General features: G+C 54.1%; 3 protein-coding genes across 3 annotated transcripts; 1 reads left to right on the top strand and 2 right to left on the bottom strand.

Moving 5' to 3' along the window:
- Nucleotides 1-973: 973 nt before the first annotated feature.
- On the bottom strand, nucleotides 974-4,837 carry BCL7C (BAF chromatin remodeling complex subunit BCL7C). The gene is made up of 6 exons (XM_045993774.1): nucleotides 4,609-4,837; nucleotides 3,989-4,067; nucleotides 3,554-3,662; nucleotides 3,290-3,451; nucleotides 1,692-1,777; nucleotides 974-1,162 (listed from the first exon to the last, which is right to left on the bottom strand). The coding sequence occupies exons 1-6, from the start codon at nucleotides 4,698-4,700 to the stop codon at nucleotides 1,037-1,039; spliced, it is 654 nt and encodes a 217-aa protein (XP_045849730.1). The 5' UTR covers nucleotides 4,701-4,837; the 3' UTR covers nucleotides 974-1,036.
- A 2,514-nt stretch (nucleotides 4,838-7,351) lies between these two features.
- On the top strand, nucleotides 7,352-11,492 carry LOC123933911 (cardiotrophin-1-like). Its single transcript, XM_045993650.1, has 3 exons — nucleotides 7,352-7,391; nucleotides 8,596-8,714; nucleotides 10,404-11,492. Exons 1-3 carry the CDS (start codon nucleotides 7,367-7,369, stop codon nucleotides 10,875-10,877), a joined length of 618 nt encoding a protein of 205 aa, XP_045849606.1. The 5' UTR covers nucleotides 7,352-7,366; the 3' UTR covers nucleotides 10,878-11,492.
- A 99-nt stretch (nucleotides 11,493-11,591) lies between these two features.
- On the bottom strand, nucleotides 11,592-20,652 carry LOC123933592 (cardiotrophin-2-like). Its single transcript, XM_045992936.1, has 3 exons — nucleotides 20,568-20,652; nucleotides 14,172-14,312; nucleotides 11,592-12,773 (listed from the first exon to the last, which is right to left on the bottom strand). The coding sequence occupies exons 1-3, from the start codon at nucleotides 20,650-20,652 to the stop codon at nucleotides 12,283-12,285; spliced, it is 717 nt and encodes a 238-aa protein (XP_045848892.1). The 3' UTR covers nucleotides 11,592-12,282.
- Nucleotides 20,653-20,895: the final 243 nt, after the last annotated feature.

Here is a 20,895-nt window from a genome sequence, read left to right as displayed (position 1 = left end):
TTTGAAGGTTCCCACAAACCACTAGGGCAGATGAGGCCTAGTTATTGCCCCCATTGCTCAGATGAACAAACTAAGGCTCAGAGAGGGGAAATGGGATGCAGAGAGCCACACACCTAGTGAGTGACAGAGCCAGGATTTGAACTTCAGATCTACCACACCGAGGTTCCTATCTCACACTCTACCTCCTCAGAGAAGCCTTCCTGGATAGCCTCAGCATATCATTTATTCATTCATTCATTCACCAGTTGCTATCACTGCTCTATGCCCAGTGTGGTGCTAGATAAGGCCGGGGACCAAGATCGGCCCTCAGGAGCCCAAAAGCTAGTGGACAAGACAGATGAGCCATCCCAAACAGCCTGATAAATGCCAAGATAAAGAGGAGGAGGCACAGTGGGTGATGGAAGCCCAAAAGAAGGGAAATTGATTGCGCCAGGGGTCCGGGAAGACTTCCTGGAGGAGGCGGTGACTGAGGAGAGGACAAGTAAGACTCAGCCAGAAGTGTGGGGAGGGGTTCCAGTGGAGGGATGGCTAAGCAGAGGCAGAGGGTACAATGTTGCAGCTTCTTGAGGGCAAGGTACAGGTTGGGTCATATCAGACCCCAAAGTCCCTCCAGGCCTCTGTGTTCCTGTGTATGATCCTGCGTATGAACAGGAATCATGGTACAGATAAAGCCCAGAGCTTTGGTAATTGCTGGGCCCGGGGGAGGGCTGAACAGGAAAAAGAGAGGTCCTGGGATTCCCAAAGGAGGAGGGCTGAAGGTCAGGAAGGGTCAAAGCTAAGGGGACAGCGCAGGGTGGAGGGAGTTTGGGGAGGCAGGGACCTGGCTTAAGCTCCCATTCTATATCTGATTACTGTAGGAAGGTGCCCTTAAGAGCCTCAGTGACTCCATCTGAGAAATGGAGCATGAGACAAAGGTGTCTCCAGAGACCCTCCCCAGCCCTGATGGGGAAATGACATGACACAAAATTACAAAAGGGTCTTTATTTGTAAAAAGCCAAAGGGGCCCTTGGGGCGACAGGACAGGCAGGCCGGCTTCTCAGGGGTCAGGGGCATTTGGGCAGATGCGCTTGAGTGGGGGGGCGCCCTCCGAATCCTCTGTGTCACCCTGGGCTGCCTCGGGGACAGGTGGCACTGGCTCAAAGACGGGGTAAGCTTCAGGGGCCTGGAGAGGAAGGGCGGACAGGCGTGAGCTCCACCCAAACCCAGGAGTGCAGCCTCCACTGCACTCCCCTCCTGGACCTAGGACTCTCGCCCAGGCTCGGGGCCCCAGGAAGCAGAGGAAGGAGGGCACCAGAAACAACAACACCATTTTGGGGGAAGAAGGTGATACTTGCTATTTCTGGAAAATGCATCAAGGTAGTCCTTGTGGGAAAAGTCAGATGTTGTGGGGGACTGACTCTCTTAAGCTAATTTGACAGTTTAGGACTAAAATAAAATAAAATACTTGGAGGAGCACCACGATCTTTTCAGGCTTTTAATGGTCTTAAATCTGCCCCAATCCAGCCCACAGGACTTTGTCTTAAAACACCCTTTCCTTTTCTGTCCCCAGAACCCAGCCTCTGAGACTTGAGCTGTGCCTGAGGTCTCCACTTCCTGCCTGGACCTCAGGAGTACAGCCCCCCAGCCTTCAGCTGCCCCAGAGCCCCCACTGCATCAGCGACCCAGGAGTCCAGCCTTCCGGCCTCTCTCACCTCAGCCTCCAGCAATTCGGGAACAGGCTCCTCCTTGGTCAGCATTGGGGGTTCATCGGTGCTGCCTGCAGTTACGGCCCCAGGATCTGGAACATCAAGTGAAGAGACATTCCCTGAGCAGCTGCTCCGCACCACAGCACAGACCCGGGGCCAGGGGATACCAAGGAGGGCGGTGAGAACCTGGCTCCAAGCCAGGCAGAAGCCACAGGAAGGACATGGAAGTGGGATCTCGACTTGGTGAGCAGGATTTGATCAGGAAGACAAATGGGGCACATCTGAGGCAGATAGAACATATGGTTAGTGAGTACAGATCGTGAGGCTGGACTCCCTGGGTTCAAATCCTGACCTTGAGCCTGTGACTTAATTCCTCTGGGCCTCAGTTTCCCCATCTGTAAATGGGGATAATGAGAAGTACTTCTCATTATCAGCTTTCTGAACCTTGGGCTCATGTTGCTCCTGTTCATTACTAAATCCTCAGAACAGTGTGGAACACATAGAATGTGCTCAATAAATATTTGTTGAGGAGTAAATAATAATGATATCCCTGAGGGTGATACTGTGGTGACTGTGGTGAGCATGAAATGAGATGTTATGGATAAAGCCCTTAGCATAGTGTCTTGCCCACAGCACCAATAAATGCCTGTTGTTTTTCTCTTAGTAAAGGTGCGATCAAACACAGTCCACAGGTCAGGTCATGGTATTGTTGGAAAGGAACAAGGAGACCAGCAGGGGTCACTCACTGGGCCCAAAGGGCAAACTGGAGGAGTCAAAGGCCATAGGGAGCCACTGAAGGCTTTGAAGCACAAATAATCCTGCCAAAGTTGTGCTTTAGAAAAAGCTGGTCTGGCAGCTGTGTCAAGGAGACCCATAAGGAGGCTGGAGCCAGGCAGAGGTGAGAGATAGTGCTTATAGAAAGATAGACCCATTTGGGAGGTGGTTCAGACCAGGCAGGGTTTTGACTATTTGAAACAAAGAGGAGCTGAGGAGGAATTCTGCCCCAAGATGCTGGCTCACTGGCTATGTGAGCTGGGGAGACTTCTTTCTCTGGGTCTCAGCTCCTCACCCACTTATGGGGATCATAACCTTCATGGGGTTATAGTAAGGGTATAAAACATGTTCAGTGCTTAGAAGGGTGTCTGGGACACAGAGCTCAATAAGTCTTAGCTGTTATTTTCACGTCCTCATCACCCTCAGGGATATCATTATTATTTACTCCTCAACAAATATTTATTGAGCACATTCTATGTGTTCCACACTGTTCTGAGGATTTAGTAATGAACAGGAGCAACATGAGCCCAAGGTTCAGAAAGCTGACATGAGGTGGGAGCCAGGAACGAAACTGGAGTAGTAAAAAAAAATAAAACTTACATGGAAATCTCAGACAGTGATTAGTTATTTAAAGACCTAGAGAAGCCAGATGAATGAGACATTCACTGGAGGTAGGGCGGTGACTTTCCGCAGGAGTCAGGGAAGGCCTCCAGGAGGGAATAACACAGGAGGGCAACAGGTACAGGTACAGGTAGAGGTAAGCTGCTGGGTTCAACTTTGCAGAGGACAAGACTCAGAGGAGAGGGCTGCCGGGAGTCACCTGGTCCTACCTCTCTCTTGGCCCAGCCGTGGGGGCTGAGCATCCTCTGGGACCCCTTCTGGTGGTCCAGCAGGTGACACAGGGCGGCTGGGCTGGGGAGTGCCCCCAGGGCTGGGCTCGGTGCCCTTTTGCAGGGAGCCTTCCGAATGGAAACTCTGGTTACTGTTCTCATCTGTGGGAGCAAAAGCCGAGTGGGTTGGGCCTGAGGGTCCCAAGCCCCTCCCTCAACCCCCCAGCCCACACCGCCCCCGAAATCCCAGGATCCCTAACATACCATTGAGATCCAGCAGGATGAGAGGGCCACCCCCTCGGGGACTGGCGCCCCTGCCCCGCCGCTCCCGGCCTCGGGATCTCTCTCCCCCACCACCTGCCCTCCGTCGCTCCTGGGGGTTAGAGGGATAAGGGTCAGTGACAACTTTTCAGTTAGTGCTTGCAAAGCCCTCCAGTGTACAAATAAGGAAACGGAGGCAAAGAGAAGCAAAAGGCCCTGCATCAGGTGACAGTGGTTGGTACTGTGGGTTAGGTCTTGAACTCAGGGGTCTATAACAAGAAAAAGGGAGAAGGGGGTGGAGGTGCCAGTAATTGTTAGCATCTGTCTTGGCTGCTGCATTTGAGGTCTCAGACTGGGACTGGAGGTGGAGGCCAGGGTTGGGAGGGGCCTGCCTGAGGTTGCACAGATGAAGGGCCTAGTGTGGGAGAGTCTGCTCACCTCCTCCTGGGGGTCCACCACTGGCACCCACTTGAAGATACGAAGGGAAGTGTCGCCCACAGTCACCCAGCGCTTCTCCCTGTGGGAGGGTGGGGGGGACTGGGTCAGAGTTCTGAGGAGAGAGTCCCCCCCCCCGCCCCCCCCCGCAAGGAGCTGAACACATAGGGGGTGGGGGGAGACCTGTGGAAGGGACAGTGGTGCGGTTTTGCTAATGGGGCATAGAGTCAGAAGGAGAAAGAGAGTCCTGCAGACCCCAGGCCATACACAGTGGTGCCTCTGGGGAGAGAGCACGGCTTGGGGCCATAGCTTTGCAGACCCCTGGGGTATACAAGAAAGAAAGGCTTTGGGCCCGGCTGGGAACCATAGCAAAGAAGATCCTGGGCACACTTGAGGGAGGAGTGTCAAAGCTTTAGGGGGCGGGGCATAAATGAGGGTAAGGCTTGGGAACACGCTTTGTAGACCCAAGGGTGTAGCCAGAAGGGGGATAGAGCCCTGGAGCTCCAGGGCGCAGCCGGGGGCACACCTAACAGCTGGGGGCCACGGCTGGCGAAGGGGGGTAGACGCATTTGGGAGAGAGTGTTCCCGCCAGGTCCCAGCCCTGGCCCCGGGGCAGCGCTCACCATCTCCGGACCTTCTCGATGGTCGCCATCACCTTCTTGATGTCATCCTTGGCCCGGCTCCGGGTCTCGGCCCGCACGGTCCGGCCGGCCATGCTGGCGGGACTGGGGCCGAGGCCGAGCCCGAAGCTGGGCCGCCTCCCGTCCGGCGGGCTCAGGCTCGGCGCCAGACTAGGGCGCCGCTGTCTCGGCCTGCCGTCCCTCCGGGAGTTGGCCGCGCCCTCCCTCGCTCCCCAACGCCTCCGCGAGTCCCCGCCCCGTTTCCTGCTGCCGCGCCCCGCCCCGGCCCGTCCCCGGAGCGGCGGGGCGGCGCGGGCGGCCAGAGCCCAGGCCTGGAAGTCGGCCGGCCCCGCCCCGACCGGGCCCGCCCCCTCGGGGCGCCCCGACGCGCAGCGCCCCCTACCCGCCGCCGAGAGGGAGGGTTGGGGACAGCTTGGCGCCAGGGCTCGCGCGGCTGGACTGAGGAGGTGCGTTCAGACCACGTGGGCACGGGGAGGGGGAGGCGGGCGCGAGAGGGTCACTGTCCCAGCCCGTGTCCGCAGCGCGGGGGCGGCCCCGAGTGCTGTGTGCACCGTGTGCATCCGGCCGCCCCTGGCTGGCACTCCCGCGCTGTCCAGCTCTTCCTCCAGCCCTTCGTTCAGCGATCTATTCACTGAGCGCCCATTACGGACCAGACGCTGCAAATAGGAGTAGAGGTCTCTACCTGCCAGAATGGCTAAAATGAGAACGACAGACCATATCAAGTGTAGACAAAGAAGTAGAGCAACCAGACCTCTCGTGTTTTGGGGGGAGTGGAAACGGGTAGAGATGCTTTGGAAAACGGGCGGTTTTCTGGAGAAGCTGAACTCGCACCATCTCCAGCAGTTCTACTCCTAGGTCGCACCATCCAACAATTCTGCTCCTAGGTCATTAACAACCAACAGGAATGCGTGGGTATGAGCACCAAGAGATGTGTACCGGAATGTTCATAGCACTATCGATAATGGCCTCAAACTGGAAACAGCCCGTCAAGAGTAGAGCGGAGGCAGAATTGTAGCCTCTTCATAAGTGGACACAGCAGAGAGTGATGTCCCGCACGAGGGGGTTATGTCTCATGAAAGGAATCAGATACCACTGTATACACTATATGATTTCTTTTATATGAAGTTCAAAACAGACAAAACTAATCAATCGGTGGTGTGAGAAGTCAGGATAGTGGTCACCCTTGAGAGAGACTAAAAGGGAGCTGGTGCATTGCTCCTGTTCAGTTTCTTAACCTGAAACTGATTAAGATAGTGCTGGTTACTCCTCCCCCACTATATTTACTTTGAATATTCACCAAACAGTATGCTTTTCCCTATCTATTATAATTCAATTAAAGGCTTACTTAAAATGAGTGTGATTTGGTTGAGTTTATTTGAATCTCTGTTTGCCAGCAGATAACGACATGTGTTACTATGTGTGTGTGTTTCAAGGGTTTGGCTCTTGTCTCTGTGTGTTTTGGTGTGATTATGTCCAGAGGGGTTAAGGTATAAGGAGGGGGATTCTGACCGAATTTCTGGAGCCAAACTGCCCCTGGGCAAAATCCCAGCTCTTCTTGTCCAGTGACCTTGGACAACTCACTTATCTCTATTCCCTCAGCTGTAATACCAGAATAAGTTAATATGTAACTCCCGGAACAATGTGCCTTGCACATAGTAAATGCTCAATAAATAGTCACCGTTCACAGTGTGTGATTGTGGCCCCTACCAACAGTCTGGCTTCAATTATTCCTCCTATGCTCCCTGCCAGTTAATACCTTCCTTTATTCTGGCAGTTGACTGCTTGTGGTAATAACCTTTGCAGAAACACAGGACTCCTTCCCAGTCCCTTCGCTCACAAACCCCATTACCTGCTGTTGTTGATGGTCACCTCCATGAGACTGTGAGCTCCTCAGGAGGCCACAGACCAAATACGGATTGTCTCTGGGTCCCAGAACCCGGGACAAGTAGGTGCTTGGGAACCACTTATGGGCATAAGTGTGCACAGACCGTCCATAGTTTATCTGCACCTGGTCAATGGGGTTGATATGTCGGTATGAACCCCTTACCTGTCTCTGAAGCTTGTTCCAGGGTGAGAATGAAGGTCTGTATGCAGTAAATGTGTGTACATCAGAGGGGTTCTCTTACTGGGCCTGGTAAGGTGAAGTGAGCGGCTGCCGTTATCTATTCCCATTCTAGTAGGTGTGACAAGAGAGGGTGAGCTGGAAAGTATCTAAGACACGCCAGGAGGTCTGTGTCTGGGCAGGTGTGGCTCAAGCCTGAGGGCCCTCAGCGAGGCCTCCCTCGCACCCAGCTTCCCCCTTCCCTCCCCAGACAGAAGGGAGGACCAGCACATTCCTGTCTTGCCAGCTCCACCCTCTCTTATTCCGTGCCCCCACCCCACCCCCGCCAGCTTTCTCCGAAAAGAAGCTGCTCACTAAGCCTTGCCCCAGGTCAGAGCCTGAGCCTCCTCCTCCCGCCCGTACCAGGGCTGCCTCCCAGGCTCGGCACACCCAAACTCTAGGTTTTGAGCCCACCACGCAGACAACCTGCCAACCCCCCTCAGGCCCCTTTCCTGACTGGGCAGCGCAAGCAAGGAGCTGAGCTCAGAGCCAAGGAATCCTGCCTGGGGCGGGCGGGGGGGGATTGTTTGGGGTCTGAGCCCTGATTGGTTGCGCCCGGACCACGCCCCTACCCCTTTCCCCCCTTCTCCCCCTTCGAAAGGGGGGCGTGTAGGCAACCGGGATCAGCCAGGGGCCAGCATGAGCCGGAGGGAGGGAAGTCTGGGTAAGGGGCTGAAGGGCTGGATGCCCAGGCCCGAGGGGAGCAGGGGTCAGAAGGGCTGGAAACTGGGGTCTGGGTCCCCACCACCCCCGGGTCCGGGAAGGGAGCGGCCTGAGCTGGGGAGAGCAGGGCCCCGGTGTCAGGTAACGAGCGGGTGAGCTGCGGGTGAACTGTGGGAAATGACAAGCACCGGAGTTTAGCGGAGGCCTGGACTGTGACTTCAGGGACTTGGGCTCAGGGTTTAGATCACAGGTTCGAGTACACCTTGGGAAAAAGGAGTGGGGTCGCAGCTGGGGCTGGACGCCGGAATTCTCTGTATTGATAGTATTGGGAAAGAAGCAGAACTGCGGACCAGAGGGAGGGATAGAGTTAGGGAAGGAAGTCTTTGGGCCACGGGAGCAATGAATGACAATAGGAGACGAAAGTCGAGGCTATTAAGGATAGAGACTAGCGGTGGGAAACTCTGGCGCGGGGAAGGGGGCAGCTGGGGGGAGCTAAGGGGAGCTGGGGGGGCGGGGTGGGAGTTGCCGGGCCAAGACTACATTCCCCAGCATGCCCTGGCACGTGCGCTGGAATCTCGGGAAATGTAGTCGTCCTTCCGGGGCTCCACCCCCTAGGGAAGGCTAGTCACTGATGCTGCAGGTGTCCTGCCCAGCGTCTGCACAGACTGTCCTTCGGGGAGGACATGGGACTTTAGTTTCCCAATCTGTAGAATGGGTTTAAGGGATCATTCCGATTTGAAGTTCTGTGCTCCGTGATGTTAAATTTCACCAAAAATCAGTGAGGTATGGGGATATGTGAAACCTTCCCTCAAAGGACTCCCAGGCTAAGGCCGATTCACACAGATAAAAGAGACGTTCAAAAACAACCTTGGGAGTATAAACAAATGGCCTTAAGTAAAAGGAAAAAGGGAATTTAAGAGAGAGGTGAATCCAGAGACCACACTGAGGAGGCAATATTTTACCTTGGCTTTAATAGAATTTAACAGTGATTTGGGGTCAGGGAATACATTTCAGGCAGGACAACTGTTTCACAAATGTTCGGTGTCTCATTTACCATCAGTTGGAATGGGACAAAGACTGCTTGGCTTGAAAGTTGGAGAATTCAGAGCAGAACTTGTGGGTTCAGGAAGGACGAGCCAGCCTGGAAGAGTAGTCAAGGAGCAGGGGTCTGGGCTGCCCTCATTCCTCCCCCTTTTTCCCACCAGAAGATCCACAGGCTGACTCCTCCATCTCACCCCTTCCCCACTTGGAGGCCAAGATCCGTCAGACACACAGCCTTGCCCGCCTCCTCACCAAATATGCTGAGCAGCTGCTCCAGGAATATGTGAGTGGGAATGGGGATGGGGGTGCCAGAGGCCTGAGGAATGGGGAAGTACAGATCACAGAGGTTCCTGACCACTAGTTTTTCTGACCTCATTTCCCAGATACAGAAGTTGGAGCAAACTGGAGGACTCTCCCTGTGCTCCAAATGCCCATCTGTCTGCCTCAGCTTGGAGGTTCCCCCCACAATGCACTAAGACAGGGTCTGAAAGAGTGAAAAGAATTCTGGTCTGGGAGTCAAGAAACCTAGGTTCCAGGCTTTTTGTGATCTTGTCACCTTGGTCTCCCCAGCTATAAAAGGAGACAGTTTAAGAAGATGAGTTGTGAACTCTTCTACTTATGCTATGCAGAGAGACCGAGAAGGGTTTCAATTGAAGGCTAAAATTCCAGCCCAAGAGGGGTCTTTAACAGAGAAGGGGAATTTGCCAATGTCTTTGGGTGGGCACAGGGCCCTGCCCAAGGAAGGAGGGTATTCCCATCAATTACTCTAGTGTAATGGAAGGAGGGTATAGTTTTGAATCAAATAGACTGTAGGACTGCTAACTTACTGTGACCTTGGGCACTAATGGCAACATGAAAAAATACTGATGTAACAGTTATGAAAGTGGGATAATAGAAAGAACTAACTTTGTGGTGCTGTGAACTTTGGTTCAAAATCCAGCTCTGTCCTTTCCTAGATGGATGACCTAGGGCAAGTCGGTTTACCTCTTCAGCCTCCATATCCTCATTTGTAAAATCAGCATTATCATAATCATCATACCTATTTGGAAAGATTAGGAATAATGTTTAAAGCAGCAAACAGTGCCAAACCAGAGACAAGATGTTAGAAAAGGATAAATGGTATTGTTGTAGCATTTTTACAAATTACAAATCTCCTTTAATTTGTTTGTTCATACAGCAGTTATTCATTGAGCCCCTGCTGTGTGCCAGGCAGGCACAGAGGTGTTGGAGGATGGGGGAGGGGTGAGACTGACCAGGGTTCTGCCAGTATCTTTGTGATTCTCAGGAGATCCCTGGTAGAAAGACAGGCTGGAACTGATCCCCCATTTTACAGATGGCAAGGCAGACTCAGAGAAGGGAGATAATTTCACATGCAGCTGCACAGCTAGCAAGTGGTGGAGTCAGGATTTGCACCCGGGTCTGTAAGATAGCATTAATGATATCGCTAACATTCACTGTGCTCCTCCAGGGGGCCAGCATTTGCCTGGGCCATTTTAACATGCTCATGACTACCCTATTAAGTTGATACTTCGTCTCTATTTTATTTTTATTCTTTTAAGGATTTTATTTATTTGGCGCAGAGAGAGAGAGAGATCACAAGTAGGCAGAGAGGCAGGCAGAGAGAGAGGGGGGAAGCAGGCTCCCCGCCGAGCAGAGAGCCGTCGTGGGGCTCGACCCTGGGACCCTGGGATCACGACCCGAGCCAAAGGCAGAGGCTTTAACCCACTGAGCCGCCGTCTCTATTTTAGAGACGAGGAAACAGGCGCTGGTGCAAAGCCCACTTGTTGTTGTTGTGGTGGTGGTTGTTTTGGAGTATCTCAAACACAACAACTTTGTTGGGAGGAATGCGTCATTTGGGAGGGGGTAAACTGAGGCCCCAGCGAGAGGAGGAGGAGCGGAGAGTGGAGAGGTTCCATCGCGCTTCGCGCCTCGCGCCCCCCCTCACCCCCCACTGACTGCCGTATCTCCGCAGGTGCAGTACCAGGGAGACCCCTTCGGGCTGCCCGGCTTCTCGCCCCCGCGACTGCCGGTGGCCGGTCTGAGCGCCCCGGCACCCGGCCACGCGGGCCTGCCCGCCCCCGAGCGGCTGCGGCTGGACGCCGCGGCGCTCACCGCGCTGCCGCCACTGCTCGACGTGGTGCGGCGCCACCAGGCCGAGCTGAACCCGCGCGCCCCGCGCCTGCTGCTGCGCCTGGAGGAGGCGGCGCGCCAGGCGCGGGCTCTGGGCGCCGCGGTGGAGGCCGTTCTGGCCGCGCTGGGCGCCGACGAGACCCGCGGGCCCCGACCCGAGCCCGCCGTCGTTGCCACCAACGCCGCAGCTGCCGTTACCGACGCGGGCGTCTTCCCTGCCAAGGTTCTGGGGCTCCGCGTGTGCGGCCTCTACCGCGAGTGGGTGAGCCGAACCGAGGGCGACCTGGGCCAGCTGGTGCCCGGGGGCCCGGCCTGAGCGCGGAGCACGGGGCTGCAGCTCGCTGTCATCCGCTCGTCCTCCGTCTCCGTCTCTCCGTCTCTCCGTCTCTGTCTCTCTGTGGGTTCCTGGGGATCCCCGACTGTCTCCATCTCTCTCTTTGTCTCTTTGCTTTATGTGCTCTCCGTGTCTCTCGATCGGACCTCCTGTGTTCCTGCCTCTTCCCGTGGCCATCACTTTCTTGCTTTCCCCCTCTTCTCCATGGCTTGGGCCTGCCTCCGTCTCTCCTGGATCTCCCCGTTCACCCATCTCTGGGGGACCTCTTTGTCTCCCCTTTTCTCCATCTCTTGGCTCTCCTTGGCCCCATGTGAGCATGTGCCTACCTCTGGCCTTTCCTGGCCAGGTGGTAGGGCTACTTCAGACAAATTTCAGCCACCTTCCCACCGTGTCAACCCCTCTGCTGTGCTCTCCCTGCCCCATTCCCGGCCCTTTGGATGGGCCCTACTTCCTTCTCCCTTGGACCTCCTTCTCCTTCACCTCTTCTGCTGTGTCCCTGCACCGCCCCTCCCCCCAAGCCAGGTCTATGGAGAGAAAAGACCAACACCTTAAAAGAGTTTTATTTCTGAGAATAAATTAATTTTTTGTAAATAAAATGTTTAAAAATAAAAAGAACACTAACGTTACCAGTATATATAGTTGTTGACAAATGGCGAGACACTTTGAGGAGAATAGGATCCTTGGGCCACAGCCTGGTCTCCCAGACATACCCAAAAGCCACAATATAAATAGGAGTTTCACAAATGCCCCCAGGCCAAGAATAACATCAGTCATTCTAGAACAGGAAGTGGATGTGTTCTGAGCAGTAAACATCTAGAGGAGTCCTTACTTTTTCAGCTGGACTTCCATTGATCAAGAAATGAAGTCCCTCAAAATGGAAAGTTGGAACAGAGGGCCTAGTCAGGGAGGTAGACTAGGGGAGGCAATGAACTCCAAAGACGGGAGGCCTCTCTGCTCAGAAAGCACACAGCTTCCCACAGGAAGTGAGGTAGAGACAAGAAGACCTCGGCAAACTTACAGGAGCAGGAGGGTCTGAGGGAGAGCCCAGGAAGGAGACCCACTGTCCTCTCCCTGCAGAGTGCTAAGTGAAGCCTCTTCAAAAAGACACTTCTTTCCACCCAGGATGTGGGCAACCAGGACCCCTGGATTGAGAACCTACAAAATGATATCCATAGAGTCCCCCCCAGATCCGGAAGGGAGGCCATAGGACCCAGGCAGAAAAGGCCCAGGCAAAAGGGACTTGAGGCCTACTTCCTAGGTAATATCCCCAAATATACACACCCTGTCTGCTAGACATGACGTGTCTCCTTTCTCGCCAAGAAGCAAGGCAGAGAAGAGTCCACTGGGAAAGAAGTGTTGCAGCCTCTGACAGGAAGTCCTGCCTCCTCTATCCAGGGTACTTGGCCTTGAGCAGAGCCAAGTCCCTCACAGCTCGGTCTGTCCAGTGGCCATATTCCCGGGTCACTACATAGCCTCGACATTTCCTCTCAAAGGCTGAGGCCCCGAAGGGGACAACTCCTAGAGTGTCCTCTTCAGGGGGGATGGGCAGGCCCAGGGCGGTCATGATGGCAGCCATGTTGCCCAGCAGGCCTTGGGCCCTGAGTCTTGCAGCCCCAAGCTGAGCCAGCAGGATAGGACTGCCGGGGTTAAGGTCTCGCTGGTCGTCCCCCACGAGCTGGAGGTGCTGGGTCAAGGCCAGGAAGGCCCCCTGGGCATGGCTCAGCCGCTCCCCGTCATCCAGGGCATGCCAGGTCTTGAAGGAGACGGCGGCAGGAGGCAGACTGCTGAGCTGAAGCTCGGGGGCTGAGAAGCCAGGGTCACTGAAGGGGCTGCCCTGGTGCTGGAGCTGCACGAGAGACAGAGACAGGAGTGCAGGGACTTAAGTGGTCCCCTGGGGCTCCCCCTGGCTTCACATCTGACATCTTCCCAGGGGGAGCTGGTGGACATCTCCTAGCACAGAGCCTGGGCTCTGTGATGGCCCAGTTTCATGTACAAGTTGTACCACTCTGAATCACAGCTTCAATAATTCCCATGCATCGGTATTCTTGTGCAAACAAAAGAAGTGCTACATAGAAAGCACTTAGCACAGCTCCTGGCATACAATAAGGGCATGATAAGCCACTGTTTATAATATATTAATATCATAACACTATGATTATATTATTTATTATACTATTTTCAGTCTAAAGAATTGACAGTGTAATGAGAGTCTCTGGTTCTTTTTAATTTGTGGCATTTAGTTATTTACGCTTATTAATTTTATTATAATCATTAATAAATAATTGTTAACATTATTAAATTTAGTTGAGTGCCTTCTCCGTTAAAGTTCTGGCCTCCACAAACCTGGACCTATAGAATCTTGACGCCCACTGATAAATCACCAAATTGATAGACCATCTGGTCCTCCATTTCTAACTCACAGGTGAAGAAACCGAGGTTCGGGGTACCCAAAGCTAACCAGGGAATGGTGGCAGTTACAGGACTAGAAACTACATTTAGTAACTTTGCACGGGCCTGGAATATAGTACAATGGAGAGTCACAGACCCTGGGGCCTCTAGGGGCTAGGCAGATCGTGTAACTTGGGGAAGAAGGCAGAACTAAGATGGGATAGGGGCCAGGAGTGCCCCTGTGCTTGTTGGAGTCAGGCAGTCATGTTCAAAACTTGAACAAGTATATCATGGCCCAAACAGAAAACACCTGTGGGTCAGATTCAGCTGGCAGGCTGCTAGTCTGAGCTACTAGACAGCAGGGGGTGAGGAGCGGGGAGGATTGACTTCAATGCCACAGACCAGGGTTAAGATCCTGGTGCTGCCAGTGATTTAGCTGTGTGACCTTGAGCAAATTTTTCACCCTCTCTGAGACTCAGTTTCCATATCTGGTTATAACTCCGTCTCTCCGAACTGTTGGAGGAGTCTGTGAGGGAAGGGGGGTGCGTGCCTAGCGCAGCCTCGGGCTCAGGTAAGCACCCAGCACGAGGTCTTTCTCTGTCTGTGCCGCCTTTGAGTCTTGTAACGGTCCTGAAAGGTGAGCAAAAGCAGGATCCCAATTCCATTTTGCAGATGAGGGAGCTGAGACGGAGAGAGAGAAGGAACGAATAGCCCAAGGTCACCAGCCATCAGTGACAGTGTTGGAGTGAGTCTTTAGGGCACGGAGCCCCTGAACCCTCAGACTCGTGGAGGAAACTTCTCCTGACCTTGCTCTGCTTCCACTACCCGGGGCTGGGCTGGGAGGGCAGTGTCCCGCTGCCCTCGTCCCCTGCTTGTGCCCCGTGTCACTCACATAAGTCTGCAGCAGCGCCGATGTATTCTTCTGCATGTAGAGGGCCAGGCTGTAGGCCTGACTGATGGGCTCAGCTGGGGAGATAGGGGCCCCCGGACTGAGGGGCAGCAGCAGCAGCGTCAGCAGGCAGAACGGGGCTGGCAGAGGAAATCAGAGGTCAGCATCCAATCCCCGAGCCCGCCTGCTGGTTCATTCATTCTTTGTTGCAACTCTTCCCATGGGCACAGCCCTTGTGGCCTGCAACAATTGTGTGTATCCAAGTCGGGGCTGCATCACCCTGTAAGGAGATTGTTTCCAGCCCAGAACGTTCCATGGGACCCCAGACCTGATGTATTCAACTTCCTGCTTGACATTATTGGATACCAATAAGTGTCTCAACTCAAAGTCTCCAATACTCAACTCTGGGTTCCTCTTCCGCGCTCCCTCCCAGCCTTCCGCATCTCAGGCAAGGGTGCTTCCACTCTTCCCTTTGCTCAGGTCAAAACCTGGGATCCTCTTTGATGCCTCATTCTCTCTTGCTGTCCACATTCACCCCACAGTAAACCCTATCGGCTCTGTCCTTAAAAGGTAGCCAGTCCAGCTCTGTGTTTCTTGGTCTGAGTGCTCATGACAAGGATACGATCATTTTGTGAAAATTCATTGAGCTGTACGCTTCATGAGTTGGGTACTTTTCTGTTTGTTCTTCTCAATAAAAAGTCTTAAAAGTTGACAAGAGGCACTGAGAATCTACCTGCTTTCCCCCTCTGTCCATTGCCACGCCCTGGGTCCCAGCCACCGGCCCTTCTCACCCAGTAGCCTCCCCCAACCTGTCTCTGCTTCTTTGACCCTTGCTGACCTCCTCCCCAACAGCCCCCCAGTTCAACTAGATCCCTCCTGTGCCTGAATTCTTCCTCTGCTCAGACCTCACACAGTGGAAGTGAATAAACCAAAGCCCTTCAGTGGCCTACAAAGCCTCGCCCCTCTGTACTGGTCTCCCATTCCATTCGCCCCCACCCCAAGCCTTTGCCCTTCCCGGGCCCTGCCAGGACCACCCCAAACCTTCCCAGCCGCTGGATCCTTCTTGTTCTTCAGGCCTCAACTCAGATAAGCTGCCCTCACCACGTATCAAAAGCCCCTCCCCCTCCCCGGTCTATAGTCTTCAGAGACTTTTGCTATTTAATTTACTTAATTATTTGTCTGCTTGTTTGTTACTGTCTCTCCCCCTAGAATGTTGGCTCCAGGAAAGAGAGAACCTGCCCTGATTCATTTGCTGCTGGTTCCCCAGCACCTGGCACAGAGCTTAATAAATATTTGTTGAATGACGGAACGCTCCCATGAACATCCTTATCCCAAACTCTTTAGGCACCTTGGAGGGTGCGCTTATTTTATTTTATTTATAAAGATTTTATTTATTTGACAGATCACAAGTAGGCAGAGAGACAGGCAGAGAGATGGGGTGGGGGGAAACAGGTTCTCTGCCAAACAGAGAACCCCATGCGATCTGATGCGGGGCTCTATCCCAGGACCCTGGGGTCATGACCTGAGCCCGAGGCAGAGGTTTTAACCCACTGAGCCACCCAGGTGTCCCAAGGGTGTGCTCATTTTAAATTTGAATAAATGCTGCAAAGGGTCCCTTTACAGCTCAGACCCAGTTCTCTTCCCAGAGTGAGGCTTGGGTGGGGGGGGGGTGTTACCTCGGGTCATGAGCAGGAAGCAATGGAGATGAGAAGCAAATGTTGATGGTCTCCTTTGTTCCCCTTTCTACATTCCTGAGTTCCCTAAGTTTAGAACTTAAGGGAAGGCTGAAAGTGAAGGCCCATTCATTCATGCATTCGTTCAAAAAATTGGCTCATTGCACTCACCTTCTATCACATTGCATTATAATGTACTTATTTTTTTAAAAGAATTTATTTAATTGAGGGAGAGAGAGAGAGAGAGAACACGAGTGGCGGGGAGGGGCAGAGGGAGAGGGAGAAGCAGAGTCCCTGCTGAGCAGAGAGCCCGATGTGGGTCTTGATCCCAGGACCCTGAGATCATGACCTGAGGAGCCGAAGGTGTTTAACCAACTGAGCCACCCAGATGCCCCATAATTTACTTACTTATGACGATGATGTGTATCGTCTGTCTGCAGAATGAAATCTCCATGAGACCATAGCTTTTTGTCTGTTTGTTCACTGCTGTATCCCCAAATGCTTAGAAAACTACCTAGCACCTCAATAATTCTTGAATGAATGAGTGAGTGATGAACAAAACCTTCTGTGTGTAAGGATTTGGAGGTTCCTAGCATGCAAAGAAGCAGCCAGGCACATGAGTTCTGAGGGCTAGAGACCCTGGAGGGTACCTCTTCCCCTCCTGGTCTTTAGACCCTGGAACTCCACAAACACCCCCAACTCACCTAGCGGATAGCTCATGCTCTCTCCTTGGCTCCTTCCTCCTCCAGTCTCTGGATTCTTCTGGGGCACCTGTCCTCCAGCCCCTCAGGTGGATTTATACCTGGGCTGAGCGCTGAGGCCGCCCAAGAGGGAGGGAAGGAGTCACACCCTAGAGCGGGGGGAGGTGTTGGGGAGGGCGGCACAGGTGCAGAAGCCCCAGAAGCAAAGGACAGGCTGGGAGGGGGACACTGAGGTGACACCCTAGTCTTCTACGGTCCCCAAACTCGACCTTAAGACCTGGTTGCTGGGAGGGGATTATCGGGGGACAAAGGGGCCGCCCTGCTCCCTGCTGCTCTGCACGTCCGGGATCCAGTTACTCGGGAGAAGGCTGCCTCCTGCTCCGCCCCCACTGGGACCCAGGCATTGGTCCCTGACCTCCGAGGAGTTTGGAAAAGGGATGGGAGTGGTGACTTGTGAGCAACATCACTCACACCAAGGTACCTTAGACACAGGAGCGTGTGCACATCTACACACACACACGTTGGCACATGGGCGCACACCAGATATGTGAACACACTCACATTCATTCATTTAAGTAGTACTGATGCCCACTGTGTGCTGGTCCCTGTTCCAGGTGCTGGGATAGAACAGAGAACAAGTCAGACAAAAATCCCTTCCCTGACTCGGGAAGCCTGGGTGGCTCAGTAGGTTAAGTGGCTGCCTTGGCCTCAGGTCATGATCCCGGTCCTGGGATCAAATCCTGCCTCAGACTCCCAGCTCAGCAGGGAGTCTGCTTCTCCCTCTCCCTCTGGCCACATCACTGCCAGGCCCACAGGCCCTACAGACGGAGGGTGCAAACACGTGTGCACGCACATATGGGCACACATGTGCACACAGAGCCACAGCCAGAGGCCCTCGCAGAGGCACATGCGCAGAGCAGACAGGTCATATGTGGGTGTACACACACCACAGTCCCGTGCGTGCACACCGATACGCGTGCAGCTGGAGGCCAGGACTCCTGAGATCTGGGCCGATGGTGGCAGACACACAGACACACACCTAAGGCCCTTTCCAGCTAGGGAAGCCTTGCCACTCAGCGGGGTGGCTGGGTTCTGGTCCTCCTTCACAAGGTCCCAGTCTCTCCATAGGGGAGCATTGTTTGGTTCTCAGCCCCTGCCCACACACTGGGTCAAAGTGCTCCGGAGGCAGAGCTGCCCCTACTGCTTCTATCCAACTGGGGGGATGGAAGACTGCTCTACCTTCCTCCCTGGTGTGGAGAAAGAAGGCCCACAGCTTTCCTGCAAAGGCAGGAGATACACCTGTTCATTCATTCACCCATGTCTACATTCAACTAGCCGATTTCGATGGGACCTCTACTGTGGACGGGCATCAGGGTGAGTAATAAGATGGGCCGGGTCCCTGCCTTGCAAGGGTGCCCAGTCCAGAGGGGGACACCAACAACAAGTATGTGAACTGATAAAAACAAAATTTCCCGGGGCGCCTGAGTGGCTCAGTGGGTTAAAGCCTCTGCTTTCAGCTCAGGTCATGATCCCAGGGTCCTGGGATGGAGCCCCACATCGGGCTCTCTGCTCAGCGGGGAGCCTGCTTCCCCCTCTCTCTCTGCCTGCCTCTCTGCCTACTTGTGATCTCTGTCATATGAGTAAATAAAATGTTTTAGAAAGAAAAAAAATTTTTTCCCAAAGCAACAAAGTGCTGAGAAGAAGCCAAAATAGGTTGATGCGATTAGCCCGGGTCCAGGGAGAGGGTGGTAAGGAGATATAATAAGGCGCCTGAGGCCCAGAGAAGGACATCTGCTTAGCTAAAGTCACACAGGAAGCTGAACAGATCCTAGACTCCTGCCCCCCAGCTTGGGACTGGACCTGGGGGTGTCTCTAATCCGAACTGTGAGCTGAAAGAGGGAGAAATTTGAAGGAAAGATGGGCTCTGGGGGGGGGGGATCCTAAATTGGATCTCCAAGGCCGGGGGCTCCCAGGGCTGCCAGAAAGAGCCCGTGAGGGGTAGTGGTGATGTCAGGGGATTAGACTAGGCCCTTTGAGTGGGTGCACTGAGGCGTAGGCCAGTCCACGTAGTGAAGGGGGAGGCGGAGAGGGAGGAGAAGGAGGGCTGGAGGGGCGGAGGGGAAGAGGGAGGCAGATACTCGATCTGGTGCTATTCACAGGTGGATGGTGGACGTGGGGCTGGGCCTCACCCCAGAAGGCAGGTTCACCCTCATACAACCCCACCACCTCCTCCTTCTCTTGGGGGCTTCCCTTTCTCTCTCTCTCTTGACCGTTAGGTGCCCTTCATAGCTGGAGGAACTGGCCCCCAGCCCAGGCCCAGCTTTACCCCAAGGCGTCTGTCTTGGCAAAGGTCATCAATTTTGTCACCCTAACCATCCCCACCTCGCAGCCCATCTGTCTCCATCTCTGCGTTAGTCTCACAGAAACTGATGCTTGGGGACCCCCCAAACTCAGGAGCCAGCAGACTTGGGTGTGAGTCCTGCCTTTGTCCATCACTAGCTGGAGTGAACCCCGAAACCTCTCTGAGCCTGTTTCCTCACCTGGAAACTGGGTAATACTTCCCATCACGCTGGCTCTCGCTGACCCCACCCACCAAAGGCCTTGATCCCTGCTATGAGGACCCTCCTGGGCCCCCCCCCCAGGGTCACCCCAGTGGCATAAAAAGCTTCCAACCGATGGCAAAATCTTTGGTGCCGCATGACCCCACACTTGGAGGCCCATCCACACCTGCCATACGTATGCTCCTGAGAGATCTCCCCTGTCCCTCCCTTTCAAACATAACACCACTGTCACCTAGCAGGTCACATAATGAGGCCCATTCAGAACAAACACATGTGAACTCCAAATCAGATCCTCCCCCGACCCCCATATTAAGCTCAACCCCATGCCTCCCCCACTACAAATCTTCACCCTTCCCTCTCCAGGCAAAGACGACAGCAAGTGCAAAGGCCCTGAGGTGGAAGCATGGCTGACAGGTCTCAGGAGCAGACAAGGATGGCAGAGAGAGCAGAGACCCTGGCGGCTGGTGAGAGATGACAGGCTGGGGAAAGGCAAGTGGCATCTTGCCCTCTCCCACCCATGTCTTCCTTGACTTCCCAGTGCCCGCAGGACACATTCCTAACTCTGAAGCCTGCCCTTTGAGGCCTGCAATCCCCCAGTCCATGTGCAGCCTTGCAGCTCACTTCTTGCTCTTTCCCTCCTCTACCTCAGCCGCGCAACCTACTTACAGGCCTGCCTCAGGTAATTCTCCCCGTACAGAACGCCTACCTGCTCCCCCTTCACCTGACACAGTCCTTCCGTGTTAACCTTCAACTCAGGCTTTTCCCTCCTCTGGGAAGCTTTCCTGGTCTCCTCAGCCCTCTTGGGGCTCCCACATGTCCCTAAGTCCCTCTTTCCATTTACTGATCACCCTACATTGTCATTCTCGGTCTCCCAGGCGTTCTGCCCAGTGTGACAGGTGGCAGGGACTTGTCATCTCTGCAGTCCCAGCACTGGGCCAGGTTCAAGGTGACACCTCAGTGAGTATCAGCTGAAGGAAGGCGGGAGCATCATGGTTCCAGCCTGAGGCTCTGCAAAGCCAAGTCAAGCCGGGGAGGCTGGTTGGCCGAGCAGATCCCCTAGGTCAGTGCCTCATCCTAATGGGGCGACTGGCTGAAGAGGGGGGTGAGGGTGTTTGGAAGAGAGGCCCCCAGCACAGGCATCATCGGGCTGAGGAGTGCAGCCTGCTCCATTCACTATTCCAAAGCCCCAGGTGGTGGCGAGGGGGGCCAGGGTACGTCCCTTCTGGGGGGCAACCCAGCCACACCACCTCTAGCCTTTCTCCAGTGCTTCCTAAGGGCTCCAGTATCTCACACTTCCTTTACAGAACCCCATGGGCTGGATAGTGCCGTCTTCCTGTTTCACAGGTGAGGAGACTAAGGCACAGTGAGGTCACCTGATCACTTCGGGGTCACACAGCCCACAGGGAGCAGTGGTAAGATTCAAACCCGGCCCTAGAGCCAGAGCTCTTTGTTACCGTCACCTCTCGTTTTCTGGAACTTGACGCTTTCCGGCTCCTGGGGCCCTGGTTTCCCTTTGGGGTTATGTGACAGGTGGCTGGGCCCCATTTTGCAGATGAGATTGTAGGAAGGAATGAGATGAGAAGATAAGGAAAAGAATCACTTTCTTTTTAGCCTCTTTTATGGTACCAGTCACTTTATACATAGATGTCATTTTATCCTTGTAACAACTCTGGGAAATAGGTTCTGTGGTTACTAACGAGGTTTAGAGAGTTCGGTGACTTCTGAGGATCACGCAGAGAATGACTTCTGGAGGCCTTGAATGCAGGACTGTCTCCAGTGTCTGGGCTG

The sequence above is a fragment of the Meles meles genome, chromosome 21 (assembly GCF_922984935.1).
Source record: "Meles meles chromosome 21, mMelMel3.1 paternal haplotype, whole genome shotgun sequence".
Lineage (NCBI taxonomy): Eukaryota > Metazoa > Chordata > Mammalia > Carnivora > Mustelidae > Meles > Meles meles.
This window is presented reverse-complemented; position numbering and strand designations above follow the sequence as displayed.

Coding starts and splice junctions, on each gene's coding strand:
- BCL7C (XM_045993774.1), bottom strand. CDS start 4,700: ATGGCCGGCCGGACCGTGCGGGCCGAGACCCGGAGCCGGGCCAAGGAT. Junction 4,068..4,608: donor ATCGAGAAGGTCCGGAGATG/GTGAGCGCTGCC, acceptor ACCCTCCCACAG/GGAGAAGCGCTGGGTGACTG. Junction 3,663..3,988: donor TGGTGGACCCCCAGGAGGAG/GTGAGCAGACTC, acceptor TCTAACCCCCAG/GAGCGACGGAGGGCAGGTGG.
- LOC123933911 (XM_045993650.1), top strand. CDS start 7,367: ATGAGCCGGAGGGAGGGAAGTCTGG. Junction 7,392..8,595: donor CCGGAGGGAGGGAAGTCTGG/GTAAGGGGCTGA, acceptor TTTTCCCACCAG/AAGATCCACAGGCTGACTCC. Junction 8,715..10,403: donor AGCAGCTGCTCCAGGAATAT/GTGAGTGGGAAT, acceptor GTATCTCCGCAG/GTGCAGTACCAGGGAGACCC.
- LOC123933592 (XM_045992936.1), bottom strand. CDS start 20,652: ATGGGGCCCAGCCACCTGTCACATAACCCCAAAGGGAAACCAGGGCCC. Junction 14,313..20,567: donor CAAGTTCCAGAAAACGAGAG/GTGACGGTAACA, acceptor TTCCTCTGCCAG/CCCCGTTCTGCCTGCTGACG. Junction 12,774..14,171: donor GCTGCTGCAGACTTATGTGA/GTGACACGGGGC, acceptor GGACCACTTAAG/TCCCTGCACTCCTGTCTCTG.